This window comes from Micropterus salmoides, unplaced genomic scaffold (genome assembly GCF_014851395.1).
Source record: "Micropterus salmoides isolate LMB-PRFRI ecotype aquatic unplaced genomic scaffold, ASM1485139v1 Ms_hic_scaffold_4, whole genome shotgun sequence".
Taxonomy (NCBI): domain Eukaryota; kingdom Metazoa; phylum Chordata; class Actinopteri; order Centrarchiformes; family Centrarchidae; genus Micropterus; species Micropterus salmoides.
Window position 1 is genome coordinate 8,860,781 of NW_024043372.1, and position 17,281 is coordinate 8,878,061.

The 17,281-nt window shown below is 38.8% G+C and overlaps 1 protein-coding gene across 2 annotated transcripts in view; it reads right to left on the reverse strand.

Moving 5' to 3' along the window:
• The window catches only part of mtss1 (MTSS I-BAR domain containing 1), a 69,650-nt gene extending 57,518 nt beyond the window's left edge, over positions 1–12,132 (reverse strand). Inside the window, exon 1 of one of the 2 annotated variants that reach the window (XM_038695706.1) lies at positions 11,248–12,132. In XM_038695706.1, the coding sequence (XP_038551634.1) occupies positions 11,248–11,319 (72 nt within the window). In that variant the 5' untranslated portion in view covers positions 11,320–12,132. The remainder of the gene's footprint in view (positions 1–11,247) is intronic. The other variant, XM_038695707.1, reaches the window with a different exon arrangement.
• Between the last annotated feature and the right edge of the window lie 5,149 nt (positions 12,133–17,281).

Consider the following 17,281-nt stretch of genomic DNA (forward strand, 5'->3'; position numbering starts at 1 on the left):
AAATTCATTACCAAGTATTTTGATAGGTGATAACCACAAATTCTCTGATTCCAGCTTCTTAAATGTTAAACTTTTCTGGCTTATTTACTCCTCTACAGTGAACTGAATATATTTTAATTGTGGAAAAAAACAAGACATTTGAAAACGTCCTCTTGGGCTTTGGGAAACACATTTTCTTACATTTTATAGACCAATCTGTGGGAGGAATCTGACTGAATCTGATGCCAGTGAATGTTTATGAATATGGAGATTTAAGTAGTTTTATGTCTAAATCATACTCAGAAACTCTTTTAACCAGACCAACAGTCATTTTTTCTGTTTTTCCTTTTCTCCTGTTGTCTTCCCTATTATTTGTTGTTTTGCAGAGTCTTGCTGTGGGTTCCTGTTCATGTGGAGAAGAGGAAGTAAACGGCTGATCTCCACGTGACTTTTCTTTTTTGCTTTCTTTGCATACCATTTGTGTATCTCTTTGTCTACAGCTGTGTCGCTCAATCTCTTACTGATTATTCATCTGTGTCTCCAATTAATATGACTCTAAGCTCAGGATGAAAATCACTGCCACTAAACTTCTGCAGAATCATCAAAATCTGCCAAATCCAGTTTTTTTTGTGTTATTTCCATATTTAATGAAACTTATACCCAATAGGAATTAACTTATCAACTTTCATTGATTAAAAAGTTGCCTTTTAAAAGCACAAACTAACAATTACTTTAATTCTAAAACATCAGTTCATAAAACTAACCTCAGTGCTCAAAAGGTGGTACCTACTGTGTGTAGCTCCATCAGTGGGTTGTGATATCGGTGTGGGTGTGTGTGTGTGTTATAAATCCACACCCTCTACTGAACTGCAGTCATCCATACTGCCTCATCACCTCCATCTCTCTCTACCTGTTGACTCATGTTCATCCACCCCTCCTCCTTCCTACCCAACTCTCCAAATGCACAGTTCAGGTCAGTCAATGAGCTGGATCCTCCACAGTCTGCATTTCTGGACTGAACACATCAGGATGGATCGGTCTGATCTAAAGGCAGCCGTCTTTAGCTGTATTTGAAGGGCATAACTGATGTTTGCAGCCATTAGTTTGCCATAATCCACAGAGATCCCAAGTCCTGATCTCTTTACTACAGATAAAGCTTTACTAAACATATTCCAAGATAAACGATTATCTTAAACGATTTATTTGTTGTGTGCATTTAGAAAACAACTCCCATTAAGCTTATCCATCTCGACAGCGTGCGTATTACACGTCATCCTAACTGTTATCCATCATATCACCCATGCCCTCTCCTAACGTCGTCCTTCTAGCTGTAATCTTTGCTCTCTGAAAGCATCTATGCGATTAGCCGACAGAAAAATTTAATGAACAGCATTACATCATTCTTTGTTTAATTTACCATCCCTGTCTGTACAAACGGAGTTAATCACAAAACATATTGTTGGGTAAGGCTATGAATGTTTTTTTAATCATTACAAACATCAAGGTCATTTTAAATAAGGGGTTCACATGATATTATAGACATAAAAGTTCTTTTTTTTATCCCTCCCCCTCTGCCTCCTTTCATTCTCACTTATGTTCTTCCTTCTGTTCTGTATTTCCTCCCCTTGTCTTATTGCCTTTCACACATCATCGCCTCTTTCTTTCATCCCTAGCAGCTAGCACAACACTCAGAAATTACATAACTAAGTGTGTATGCCAATAGGGCTCTGCGATGTGGCCAAAATCTCATATCCCGATATAGGTCATTTCATATCCCAGTGTAAATTTCTCTGCATCATAAATGTAGGGTAAGCGATTTTCCTGCTGCTATAGCTAACATCCCAACAACAGCATGTCTTGGTGAACTAGAACACAAGGCATGGGTACTGCTCCTCAATACCTTCATGGTATCAACCAAAAAGGCCCAGTATCGGGTAGAAATGAAACGTCTCCAGTCGAACCAGTACTTCAATCAATACTTTTTGTAACCAGATCACAGCAAAAAAAGACTTTTTGAATGGTATCGAATGGAATCGAAAGAAAGAGTATGTCTCTTTTACCATTATAAAAAAAAGACCTGCATGTGCAGAGTCCATGCGTTATTTTAGCAACCTTCGGCTGCGGCCTCAGGCATGTTCGTCACTGTTGTAAATTTATCACCACAAGCTTGGCTTTGCGTTGGTTTCATCTTCTAGTATCATTTAACACTTTTTATTTGCTATTCACATCACTTGTCACAAATCGATCACTGCGTTCCATCACATCAATTAAACGCATTTGTGGTGCAGCAGCTATCAGCTGATTTTACTCACGGACCCTCTGGCTGCAGCTGCGTCTGATCAGCTGGACGTGCAGCCTCTCTTTTCCTCTGTTTGCTTCTTTAGAGTCTTTAGTGTAGGCTAGTTAAGTGACTTGTTTAAAGAGACTCTCGTTTTATACTTGTGACTGTCGTTTTTGGAGGAGGTTTGCGACTCACCACTAAAGGAAAAAGCATTCGCAGAGATCTTTCAAGTCAGTTTATTGATCAAAAGTTAACAAAATAATTTTCCGTTGTTTACTTTCAACACACGTATCAAAAAATTAAACTGAATGCAGCAAAATTGTTTGCCACAATTTATTTGGTCACTAAACTATTTCACTCCTCCTCTCTCATTCAAATATAAAAAATTCACAAGCTGGAGTCTTTCCCCATATAATACTAGCCGTGATGATGAACTAATTAGGATGAGGAGGATGTAGGGCTGGATGATATGGGCAAAAATGTTAACACAATAAAAAGTTTCATATATCTTATTATCACGTATTGTTATTTCTTTCGAGTTTAAAGGCTGATTTTTGCTCCTGAGTGAAAGTTGAAGAATTGCGGTTTAAACTCTTCTTTATGGTAAACGCATGAGGCCAAACAATGGATCGCTTGCCAAATCTGAGGTAGAACATTCAAACCAATTACGATAAAATCTTTGTCAACAAAAATGCAAAAAATTAAGTAAAAACTTTTTTCAGTCCCTTTTCCTCAACAAAATAAACATATTAAAAATTTTTGTGAGTAAATAAAATCGAACATTGAATTTAAAATTGAACATTTGTTATATTGTTATTGAAAAGAATTATATTGCGATAATTATTATTGTTTTATCGTCCAGCCCGAGGAGGATCTGATACAATTTCCCAGTTATTTTAAGTAAGAGTTATTTGAAACAAGAAAAAATAAAATAGATAACCTTGCTTGTCCATAACAACAATAAAAATAACAATAGGCTACCAATCAACTAGTATGGCTTCAAAAGATGGCATTTTATGCAAGGTGGAAGTTAACTTTTTGGCTCACCAGCCAGTGAAACTGGTAGATGGAAAAAAATCCACCAAACATATTTTTTACCGGCCAAAATAATAAATTGCCTTTATGTCACGTAAAAAAAAAAAAAAAAAGGACTTAATTTGTTTCAGTACGATAGAGCATAATTTTATACCATAGACGTTTTTCTATTGTCAAACTAAATACATTGTCATACCACACAGCCCTATATGGTAATGTGTGTATTTCTATAATGTGTGCGTTTCTATAATATGCGTAGTCAGTTTTGCAGCAAAGTGAGCGCATTCACGGTTTGTGTGTCCACGCCTATATTCACATGAGGCTGCCTATTTTCCTGTCAGCAGTGAGACTTCCTTGAAATCAACCGCTCCCTCTCTCACACACACACACACACACACACACACACCCCCCACCTAACTATCAGGAACTATAAATTTTAATATCGGTGATGTGACTAAGCCTTGATAACATCACATTTTAGGCTGTAGATGTAAGGTGTGCTTTTGTGTATGTGTGTTTAATGTAATTGTACACAGTTTATTAAGTCAAAATAACTACACACAGTTATTATATATAGACATGACTGGTTATTAAACAGTAATGCAGTCAATAATTGTTTACTATTGTGTGTGTGTGTGTGTGCCCATGTAGAAACTTAACACGTCTGTAGCTCGTAGTTGAAAGCTATTTGCTATTCCACACACACGCGCGCGCCGTCTAAGTTCACCTTCAGTACAGGATGGATAACACGTACGCACACAAATGCATAAACACATAACCACACACACCCACATTTCCACTTAATACACTCTGAAGGAAAGAGGGCGGGTCAACGGTTGTTTTGAGTGGCATTTTTCTTTAAAGAGGAGTTAACAAGGAGAATAAATGTAACTGTCAAACACTAATCAAATCTCCAAGAACATCAGGGGGAGCTGAAACTACAAGTGGAAGGGAAAGGGAAGAAAAGGAGTGGATAGAGAAATATATATAGTAGGAGTGGGGAGAAGGAGAAAAATGAAAAATAAGGAAAGACGGACAACAGGGAGAAAAGATGAGGGTGAAAGAGTGAAAGCGAAGTGACGTATTGAGCATGTCAGGATGGAGGGACGGAGGGATGGATGACAGCAGAGATGCAGGAGTGTGGAAGGTCGATAGCTCATAATGTCACTCCTGATATAGCTGAGACAGAAATCAATAAGCTGTCTGTGTCTCTCCCGGCAGAACTTTAAGGTCTCATGAAGCTGCAGCAGGACCGGATTTTCTTCCGAGCTGTTAAGTGTTTCTTAATACAAACAAGAAGTTCAAACAGGATGTAATAAGGCCGGGAGATAAGATCTAAATTCGCAGACAGACTAAAGATTTAAAAACGACTGACCACTTGTAAGTAGTAAGCCATTCTTAGATGCATCGCGATGTAGACATGGAAGATTCTGAATCGATTAACAAAGGTCAAAAAAAACAACAATTATTTAAATGTTAATTGATAATGTAATGTTGACGGAACGCAAAAGGCGGAACTCACGAAGTGCAGCGGCGGTACCGTCTGTGGCACATAACAGACAGACCAGGGTTCCCCCTGTATTCGGCCGCAAGAATAACCACCCTACTAAAATGTCACACAATCATCAATATCAATGTGCAAGTAATGATTTTAACTCGTACACTGTGCGAGCATGGTGACACTCGACTCTCGGCGAGCTCTGTGTGTGAGGCCGAGTGAATCAGAGAGAGCAGCGGAAGAACATGACAGTGAAAGTTAGCTGAGAAAAATATTAGCAGTAAGTTTCAGCCTGGCAGTACACGTGCAGTGTAGGTCACAGTGTGTCCGTTAATAAAAGTCTGTAGTTTCCCCCACTGCTGGAAAAGTGAAGGCAGTTAGCGCTAGCTAACATATCCCCAGTACAGCATGTTTTTTGGCTGTTATGTAACGTTAATATTAATTAGCTCAGCTGTTTGTCATTAGTGCTAACTTACCTACTTGTCAAGGGTTGACAACATCAGGTACAAGCTTAGACTAAACTGGTGTCCAGCTCCGTCCTGTATACATAACGTTCCTTTACATCCTGATATTCAAGTTTTCAGAGTCATCTGACAATTAGGTGTTAAATAAATGAAGGTGGTGACCATGGAGCTGAGGTTAATGAAGTAAATTAGGGATGCAAACTAGTCCTTTTATGCTAATGAGGAGATGTTTCTTTTGGATTTTAATGTGCAAATTAAATGCTTAGTAATTATCCAGAAATCCTTTATAGGAAAAAAAAAAAAGATGCATCAATAATCATTTTATAATCGCAGTTTAGTTTTTCTATATTAAATACTATAATATTAAAACCAAGTGAGCCCTACATTGTTACATAATAATTCCTATATGAAACCTATATACCTCGCTTACTGTTTCTACACCTGCTGTGAAGACAAATCATTCATCTGCACAATGTAGAGAAAACATGAAGCAAGCAATATGTTTTTCCAGACACTGTTTTATTGAGCACTCCACATCTGATGTGCATAAAGTAATTTCTTGTTCTGATTAGGGCTGTGTAGAGTTTCAAATGCCTGAAGAATCATGTTAATAATGACACAACCAAACCATAGTTTTTGATATCTTACTTTGCTGAGTATTAACATGTTTTTCTGCAATTATTCAGTTAACAAAATGAGCCAAATTGAATTCAAAATATATATTTTTTTTTTTTTAATTCAGGTGATATCTGATCAATGAATATAACTAATCTGACTGAGGATTTGGGCCGGCATACTTGGTTTTCAACACTTTGCAATACAACAATCCTAAAATCTTGTGCTTTACTTTAAATAGCAGCTTGGTAAATAAAATAAAAAAATAACTATAGTTTGCAACCAGCCTTTGTGCATTCACGTCTACTCAGTGATTCAAAGTGTGAGATCTTCACAGGCGTGTTATGATGCCCTGAGGAGAGATTTATCTGAACAGCAACTCTCTACTTAATTAGACATGACTTCTGTGTGCGTGTGGGGCAGATGGCAGGAGTGCCCCCGTTGGTTCAGTGCCATGTTGGTGAAATACCAGGATATGATACCACAAGCTCTGATTCACACACACAATCCACTACAACCACCCCTCTTCCTCGTTATCTTACAGCAGAAGTGACTCATGTGTACTGCTCACTGTCCTCGCCACAGGATGTCTGCAAGTTCCATCATGTTACATCCAAAATGCTTTAATATCATAATGACACAAGAACTGACCAAACCCGTGGCCTCTCACAACAGCAACCTTCCCGTCTCTTTAAGACAGGATGAAGATAAAAACTCGGAAACATTTCCGTCTTAAAATGGGGTTGTTAAAAAACAAGACATCTAATCTTAAAGAATTGGCAGCAGTGCACACGGCAGAGCTTCAGTGTTTTCTGTGAGTCATCCGAACATCCACTGTTACACAATAATCCTGTATTTCTGAAGGCTGAACCATCATCTGTGGTTTGATAAGTCACAATTATTTCCACATAACAAGACACTGGGCCTATTGCAAGAACCGCTTTGGCAACCAGATTTGTTCTTAAGCTGCACGAACGAGTGATTTAAGAGAATTTGTGGCATCCACAAATACAATTTTCTTTTAGGTATGAATGAAATTCAAGAGCGGTCCCGACCTTTTGTACGAGTCACGTAAATACAGCCTGCCTTTCTCCGCTGGGGAAAAGCCTTTAGTATCATAATGCCTTAAAGGTCCAGTGCATTTCGTTACTATGTTGAATACATACGAAGAAGAAGAACAAGTAACGTTAGTAGTAGTCATCTGGTTTAATAGAAAAGAAGAGAAATGGAGGACCACATGCATTATTTAGCACAAGAACCGACAAAGCCTTCCAGCCACTATAGCCTCTCCTGTGTTCTTAGAAAGGGTGGGGTGAGCGGTGACTTATGGTGCAAAGGTCAGGTATTGCATATTAGGGATGAAACGATTACCGGTTTAATGTTAAACCACTATTATTGTACAAATTTAAAATTACCATGATAATTGTTATAATCTCACGGCAAACACTGTCCAGCGTCTCCCAGAAGCACGCGGGTATGCGCAGAATGCGACATGGGTTTGGTTTTTTTAAATGTAATCACAGTTAAAATTATAAAAAAAATAAAGGTTAACAAAACAATTTACTTTTAAAACAAAACATACTAAACAGACTCAAACATGACGTGCTCTCTCTCCTGCCGACAGCCATTTATGAAAAACGTACACAAAGCAGCGGACAGGAGTCACCTCTATCCTGATGAACAGGTTGCCATGGTAGCGACTTGTCAATCACAAGGTAATATACTAAATGAACATCATGCCGTGTTGAAGAAGACTTGAAACTACCGACTGACACTATAAACTCATTTAAAATGTTTACTGGGGTAATAAATCAGCTGAGTAGCAACATTTTTCCATTATTTCTTATGGAACTCGCCCCCTGCTGGCCGTTAGAGAAAATGCAGCTTTAAGTTCCATCTGCATGGTTTCACTTTCGACCCAGAAGCTGCCGCATGATTGAGATTAGAGAAATAACATTTGACAACCTCCCATCATGTAATTACAACTCTGGATTGGACATCGGTGCGCGCCAAGAGCTGCAAAACAACTGCAGTATGTTAAGTGTGTTTTTTTGTTTTGTTTTTTAAGACTAATGTTTTTACTGTTGAGTTGCTAGTTCAACTGTCCCGACGTTACGTTTTACTGGCCCCGGGCCATCGGTTATTGTTGAGCCCTGCAATTGTATTTGTAGTTTTCAATATAAAACTTGTTGAAATGGTTTCAGTGTGTGTATCAGTCTATTTCACCATTTTTTGGCAGGACTTGAAGCTCGACAGTGTGAAAGTCTTTTTTTTTTTTTTTACACATTTGCTGACTTTTTTGTGAAAAAAACCTTCCCACAAATGGAGCAGAACAGGTTGCCTTATATGGTAGTTTTAGGGGCAGTGATTATGCCAATGATAAAATATCCCAAACATGCACATCCACATGAACAGGTGGCCTCCATCATGCTTTAACGAGCAATTTATGATGAGTTTCTTCAGTTTAGTGAGTTTGGTGAATCCGACTTGGAAAAGTCGTCAGAGGAAAAATGTAAGACAAGTTCCGGATAAGAATATTGATTGAATGTAAAACCACATAAATCCGGATTCCACGAGATAAACATTTCTCGTAACATTTACAGTTAGTGGACGGTTAGTGGTTTTGTGAATCTGATCCCATGATAAAAAAGGAGAACTACCACATCAGTAGTTTCACATGCATTTCACAAGAACTGACACATCTGTTTTTGTGCTAACTTGACAGAAACGCAGGATATGCAGTTTTCCAGCAAGTCAGTCAGCACTCAGCATTACAACCTGTCCAATAATTGGTGTTTGTGTATGCAAACCTTAATTTATCAACTAGGGCTTCAACTGATATTCATTTTCATTACTGATTATTCTGCTGATAATTTTCTCCATTTCCTAGTTAGTGACAAATGAGCACCATAATTTTGCAGCGATGTCTTAAAATTGTTTCGTTAGTCCAGCCAACAAATCTTGGAAAAGGCAGCGAGTCCCATCAAAAGTTTTGTTCCTCAAAATTCACTCATGGAAGAAGGTGAGAGCCAATGAATAGCAGAGAAAGGAGCGCTGGATTTATACTCCAGCAGTGACTTGATGCTAGGGCTAAACGATTAATTGCATTTGTGATATTATCACGATGTGATAAAACAAAATGTTTCTAATCACAAAGGCTGCGATTACACTCTGGTCACATGACACCCAAGAGTAAAGCAGTCTGCAGACGAGGCATCAACTTCGCACCTTACGCTGTACCTTGACTTGTTTTTGTATAACGGCCTTAAGCTTGACAGAAGCTGATACTACAGAAACTTTAGTGTCACACAGGGAATGGAATTAGTGGGTGAAATCGTCGGGCCATCTGCCGCTTTGACGGACAGGAAAATGCACAACAGACAGACACGTGCAGTAAGGGAAGCGTATTGTGGCGATCGGCGCCTCCGTCACACACACAGCCACCAGTCAGCTCAGGAAATATCTGTGAAATGGCGTTTCAAACCAAACGCACATGTCTGAAAAGCCCAGTCTGTCCTGAGTTACAGCCTGAGTACAGCCAATACGCTGCTCACCAGCACTGGAGGCTGCGACGGAGGGGAACTCCGGTGTTGATGGAGAATTTCTAAGCTTGTCTATTAAACAAGAGAGGCATCACTTGTTTTGTTTTTTTGTTGGCCAAACTCAAACTGAGTGTTTACAGAAAGATGGACTCCTAGGAGATTTGAACTGAGATAAGGACTCATTAACTGGTGGTTGAACTGTCGGTTTTGTATTGAGCGTTTACTGTAAAATACATCGTGGTGAACTGTGTTTTTCCTGTCATCTTCCGACCTGATGATAATATATCATTATTTAATGTCATGACTTGACTCAAATTATATTTCTCATATTATTAAAATTTGATACTTCTCCACCATTGCTTATAATAATTCACACAATTCATGCATCACAACACAGGACTGACCCACAAGAAAGAACAGTGTATATTTAATCTAATATTGTGTTGTAATACTGATGATATGTAATATTGTGTCATACTATACGCTGATTTACTGCTTGTCCGTTTTGAATATGAAAATTAATTGCATATTAAGCCGCATTTGCAATATTCTTTAAAAAATAATAATAATAAAATTCGCAATTACATTATTTTCCAAAATCATTCCGCCCTACTCGATGCTGATGGCTTTGGCTTTGGTAATGCTCGTACCCTCAGATTTTCCCGCACATTTTCGAGTGGCCTTTTATTGTGGCCAGCCTAATACACACCTGTGCAATACCCATGCTGTCTGATCACCATCTTGATATGCCACACCTGTGAGGTGGATGGATCTCGGCAGAGAAGTGCTCACTAACACAGACTGACAGATTTGTGAACAATATTTGACAGAAATAGGCCTTTTGTGTACATAGAGAAAGTCTTAGATCTTTGAGTTCAGCTCATGATGAATGGGGGCTAAAACAAAGTGTTGCATTTATAATATTGTCCAGTGTATTTTGGAAAAGCTAAGATTGATCATGTCAATGTCAGGATCCAGTCAGTACAAACTTTGGAGCAATAACTCCACTAACACCAGAGCCTTTGCTGGCTATTTTGGACACGAAGATGCGTTCAGGGCCAACTGAAAACTACAGGCGGCTAACGATGAACATCTGAGAGCAGTGAAACACAGGCAGACAGGCAGCAAAGGGCAGCCTGCTTAACATCAAAGAGCACACAGCTGGTAAAATCCACCCCCACCCAGCTCCGTTCCCCTCTCAGATGGCCCACTTCCAGTTTTAACCTCTGCTCATTCATTACCCAATCATCATCACCAGCACTCATATCCAGTCATTCTAAATCCAGTCAGTAATAACCTATATTTCAATGTTCCTAAACATCTTAAGCTTACTCACCCTCATTTCTCTTTATTTTAAATTCCACCTAGTTTTTGGTATTATTTTAAGCTTTTCCAGGACTTTATGACACAACCAGTGTAAGAAGTATAACAATTATAATAAAAAGAACTGTAAACATGCATATCATATTTGAGGATGTGTAAATGTTAGGTGAAAATCTCCATTAGGAATGAATGGAGCTGCCAACTCAGGCCTCCAAGTCTAACACATTCCTTTTCATTAACTCAGCTTTATTTTATTTTAATTTTTTTTTAAACTGCTGGGTACTGACTCAACATGCATGTGTGACAGACTATGAAAAGAAAACGTAGAGGCAGATATAAGAATAAAAAGAAGCAAGTTAAATATTCTGAAAATTAATTTTAAACATGCATTGCAGACATATCAATTTCTAAATTTAAATTGCAAAAGCAGTCAAGAAAGTTATATACATACACACACAGACTGAGATTGTTTGGATGGAATAGAAAAGTTTATTTAATTAGACTTTTTACCTTCATGTCGTTCATGACGAGCTGGAAGAGCCCTCCCAAGGCGCTGCATTCCTTCTCTATACCCGCATCCATTTTTCCACAGGCTTGGAAAAATCCTCAACTTCCCAACACGCAAACTTTTTACCTCCAAAAAAAAAAAAAAAAAAAAAGACAGAGAGAGAGGACGCTTCCAGCCAAGTTTTGAAATACTCCAACACAAGAATCAATAGGCTTTTTTTATGTAATAGCAGGAGGAGATTTACAACACCCCGAGGGCAAAGTCCACCTTTAAAAAAAAGAAGCCAGCCGAAAACAGCAGTGGAAACGGAGGAGAAGAAAACACACAGGAGTAAAAATCCAGGTCGGAGGAAGCAGAGAGACTCACACAAACGTTAGGCTTCCAGTCAGCCGATACTACCAGCCGGCCAACTTGATACACGTCCGAAAACACACCACATCATGACTGAATCACCGAGCAAACTGTCTGCGAAAAAAAAAATGTCTGACAGTTGTTTTAAGTTTAGCTCCGGCTGGTTAGGTCCCGGGTTTAAGGGGGGAACACAGCTAACCGCAGCTAGCTTCCTCGGCTAGCTAACGTTAGCGTCAACCTGTGACTGCGTGTATGCGTGTTTGGCTTTCCACACGAAAACACACACACGCACGCGCACGCACGCACGCACACACAGCCCGTGATCAATCACTTCGTCCAAATAAAACCGTCCACGGCTCTTATCTGACGTCCAGCTGGGATTCAAAACCTCTACAGTCGTTCTTTCACGAAGTGCATCCGAGTGATTTCACGATGTTTTCTTGCGAGTTTTGACGAGAGAGACAGACGTTTTCCTCCAGTTACTCCAACGGGAGTCCTAACCTACAGTGAATCAGTGTGTCCCCGAACACCGCGGCAAGTTAGCCGAAGTGACACGTCCCACATCCGGCCAAGAGTTTCACAATTAAATTCTTCAATCAGTCAATCAAAATGTGTGCGGCTCCTTTTAGACTGGGTGAAAGCAACAATACTCAAGTTCTGTACTTTATGAAATATTGTCTTCTAGGTTCATCTGGTAATCCTGCCATTCACTTCACATACTGTAGTTGTGTTGGTAAAGGTTTAAAGGGTTCAGTATGCTTGAAATTAGTGGTGGAAACTACAATACTCAAGTACTGTACTTAAGTAGAATTTTTAGGGATTTTAATTGAGTATTTTCATTTTCTGCTATGAAAAGTTGTCTTCGGGTTCATCTGGCAATCATGCCATTCGCTTCACATAGCCTACATTTAGTTGTGATGTTGAAGGTTAAGGGCTCAGTATGCTTGAAATTAGTGGTGGAAACTACAATACTCAAGTACTGTACTTAAGTAGAATTTTTAGGGATTTTAATTGAGTATTTCCATTTTCTCCTATGAAAGATTGTCTTCGGGTTCATCTGGCAGACATGCCATTCACTTCACAGAGATTTTGTTGTGTTGGTAAAGGTTAAGGTTTCAGTATGCTTGAAATCAGTTGTGGAAACTAAACTAAGTACATTACTCAAGTACTGTACTTTAGGACACTTTTGAGGTATTTGTACTTTACTTGAGTATTTCCATTATCTGCTACTTTATACTTCTACTCCACTACAAATCAGAGGTAAATATTGTACATTTCATTTCACTACATTTATTTGATACTTTTAAATACATTCAGACTAATAATACAAAATGTTATCAGCAAATACGTTATGATGTATCGTAGGTAAAAAATAAATAAATACATAAATGTATAAAAACACATCTCCCAACACTGCAATTTAAAGTGCTCAACTTCTTGAAATAGCCTTGTTGCCATAACGTTGCTGAGAATCATTTCAACTTCACTGGAGGGAAGTGATGTTAAAATTATATTGGGAATGGTTGTTAAAACAGCAAACAATAATATAATACAGCAGACTATAAATAAGATCAGAGCCACGGAACCAGGTTCTATAGAAAGAACCATCATTCTGAAAGTGTGGATCATACACATACAATAAGGAGAGGAAAAAACAGACTCTCTGGCGCATTAACACATTCACTTGTACACCAGGTTCAATGACTAATCCATGACTTTCATTGTGTCATTTATTTGGTGAAACTTTGAGACTCAAAATTAGCTTGTTGTGGGACAAAGGAGACATCTTACAGCTTCACGTCTGATTGAAAGACATTCCAAAGCTGCAGGTCCCCCTGCTAATCTGAGGCTTTAATTTTGAAGGGTTCTCCGTTTGCGGGAGACGCTCAGTTCGCCGCAATTGACGCTGCTGCGTGTCTGTAGCTGGAGGAGGTTTGTTGTGTGTGGCAGACGCGGCGGTCCCGCGGGGCGGAGCTATGACGACTAGAGTAAAGGATTTTGCCCAAACATAAGAACATACTGAGACTCTACTCGAACTTAACTAGAAGGTGACAACAGTAAAGTATAGCGGAGATTTACAGAAGAGAAAACATACTCAAACAGTTGATAGATAAACAAACATAAACATTAACTGCAATTTTTACCTATTAAAACGCAACTATTTAAGAAACAGTAAAAGAAAACAACAAATGAATGAAATGTAAAAGTGGTAGAATATAGACGCACAAACTAATTTATATAGGGCCTATATAGGCCTAAACATTTCTTTAAAGAAGAGGGAGCAGTTCAGTTACTTAAGAACAGTAGTTCCCAACATCTGCAGACAAGTACAGGCCAGGGAACAATTGCTACAAGGCCACAAGAAAACAATTTGAAAAAAAAAATTGAATAATATTTATGGAATTTTTAATTTTTAAAATTGCTGTAATTGCCTTGAACTTGACCATGTTGTTGTCTATCTTGCATTTCCCTAATTTCTTTTGAGTTTGAGCTAACAGAGGTCTTCACTGTGCAGGTAAGTAGTGTGTCATCATCACCCACTTTCACCTGGAGTTAAATGAACCAGTCAGCTTGTTTGGTGCTCAGGTGAACATGATGCACGAGCCTGTGCAACCTACAGTTACCCATTACATGCTTCTCTGTACCCACAGAGAGGTTTAGCTTCCTAACTTCAGTTTTGTCACACACACACACACATATATAACTTACATCTTAACAGTTTTAACAGGTGATTTATACGTGTGTGTTGCCATTGAGCTTAATCAGCTGGTTGATTCGGGTACAATCAACATGACATGACCCACATAATGATATTTATATACACACACACACACACTGCATCTTTAAACAAGTTCGTTTAGTAATTTTCACATTTGTATTTTAAATATAAGTTACATCTTTAAAGTTTTACCAGGTGATTTATACGTATTTGTTGCCATTGAGCTTAATCAACTAGTTGATTGTGTACAATTACACAACATAATGATACACACACACCCACACATAGGTATATACACTATATGGACAAAGTACTGAGACACCCCTGTCCCTCAACAGTTTGTGCTTGGCCTTTTCCTGCTTCTATTTCACAAAGCGCCCACGCACAAAGCCAGCTCCATATAGAAATTGTTTTTCCCAGTTTAAGAACTTGACTCGCCCGCACAGAGACCTGAGACCTGAGCCCTGTTCATACTGAGTTCATATCTACTGTTCATCATCATGGAGCAACCGGCTGATAATAAACACCAAGCGTTCACAGTTTGAGTGTCACAGTGTATTTTACTGATTCACCCGGCAACAAGCTGAGTCACGGCACCGCCAGCCCTCCTGCCAGTCTGACTAACATGGCAACCAGCATGTTACAGTGTTTTACCGAATCACAGGACCTATCAAACGCCAGTCTGGTTTCCATGGAGACAAAAACATCAATGTGCACATAGCCTACAGCGTTGTATAACAATAAATAAACAATAAATCTTAATTGTTGTCCTATTTTTAAACTGGGATCTGGTTCAGTCAGTGAGTTGATTACATGTCTGCTGTGTTTTGTAACTACTGCAATGACATAATCATGCACATTTTCAGTACACAAAAAAATGCAGATCAAAGTGTTTTATGCTGAAAACATAAACAGTGTACAGAAAGAGTTTATGTCACAGAGAAAGCACATAAGTTAAACCACTAAAAATCTCTAAAGCCCACTGATGTCATGCATCTCTCTGTCTTTGTTAGAAAACTCATGATGTCTTTTCTTGTTTAGCTGTGATCAACTTTCCGTGTTCTTACTGCACCCAAGGCAGCGTTTTGATTAGTAAGAAACACTCATACAGGCAGGAATTATGTTTTCTGATCTATCTTTATTGTCTGGATAAAGAGTCAGTCAGAGACAGTTTATGTCACTTGGTTAACTTGATTAAAAGAAAGCTGTTTTTTACCTTTATTTATTAATTCAGGGGAACTTCTATGAGAGAAAGCCTCTGAGGCGGATCACATCTACACTTGCAAAGTTCCTAATATAACCACAGTCTGATCAGCTGGTTGGGTTGAACCACTGGAGCAGTTGGGGGTTTAAGGACTTGCTGAAGGGCACCTCAGTGGAGGTAAATGCGGGAGAACAAGTACTGCTTGTTCACTTTTCCACACCCAGCTGGTCCAGGGATTAAACCAGCAACCTCCTGGTTACAAGCGTGCTTCTCTAACCGTCACCACTGCCCAATCAGTGCAATTTCTCTGGGTTTGAAAATTGTTGGAAACATTTGGGATAATGTAAGTACACAACTCAAGACAGGCAGAAGAAAAGTTACATATAAAATATTTAAAGCTCTTTTGAATCTTAGGAACATGAATTAATGTTCACCATAGTTGGTAAGAAAATGCGCCCCTTGAAAGGTTGGCGGTCTTTAAAGGACATGCATAGCTTAACACTATGACATAACACTTATGTCACCTGGAAAAACACTTGTGTAATGCTAAAGAAGTTATCTCATGTCATTTTTTTCAACTTTCATCACATTATCATCCAATACTACTGGTAATATCTTCAGTGTTAGTTTGTTCCTAATGGAAACGGCTGGATACAACTTCTCAGTGACAGTGTGTATGAAGCTGTGTTAGTATCAAGATCAGAGAAAGACAGCGTTCCTCTGTTCCAGGCCAGGTGAACTCTGATCCTCTGGAGCTAACCAGTCTGTACTGTCTCCAACCTCAACGTCCCAGCTGAGTCCCTGAATTGAAGCACTCAGAGACCAGGACAGAGACAGGGGTCTCTGCTGGACTCTTTCCCCTGCAGCCTTGTCTTCAGCTCTCAGCTCCTCCTCTGTGGCTCCGATTGTGTCTAAAAGAGCTGCCGTCTCTCTGCTCAGAGCCTCCATCTTTACCATCACCATCTGACTCCTCTGCTACTTATCCTCTGTCACAGCAGCGATCCTGGCCTCCTCTGAGTTCTGCTTTAGTACTCAGACTTTAATTGTTATCAATGTCAGTGAGTGGGATTGGACATATTGGCTATTTAGGTTCCACCCGCGTGTTCATGCTTTGCAAGTTTGTGTCACACCTGCAAGCTTACCAGGACCAGTTTCAAACAAAGTCAGGTCAGATTAAGTTTTAATCTTTTAATCTTACATCTTCAGAGAAATAATGTGCGCCAAAATAGTTACTCAGAGCTACAGCGACACCTGCTGTCCAGAGACTGAATCAATATCAGGTTCAAACAAACACAGACATTTGCTTTGGTGTTTTGGTGCTTAACAATGGACATAGTTAGTAGAAAGATATAGAGATAGAGCAAGTACTGCATGACAGGAAACATATGTAAAATATACAATTGACATTAAGATATGAAAAGATAAAAGAATAATAAAATTTGTGCAATTGTTAATATTAGTTATTACAGACATGACAAGGCAATTGTAATTATATAGCACATTTCACAAACACAACCAATTCAAACTGCTTTACATTAAGCATTAAAACACTCAAAATTAATAAAACAGAAATGCCATTTATAAAAGAAATTATAAGTGAAATCATAAAAAAAAAAGACCTGAAATACAGTAGATTTAAAAAAGTTATGTGTTCCACTTTCTTAGTTTTAGTAAGGACTCCCAGGGTAGCAGCATTACTTTTTTTCCTTTTTCTTACAGAGACCTGTAAAGACACGTGGACAATAATCAAGTCTACTAGAAA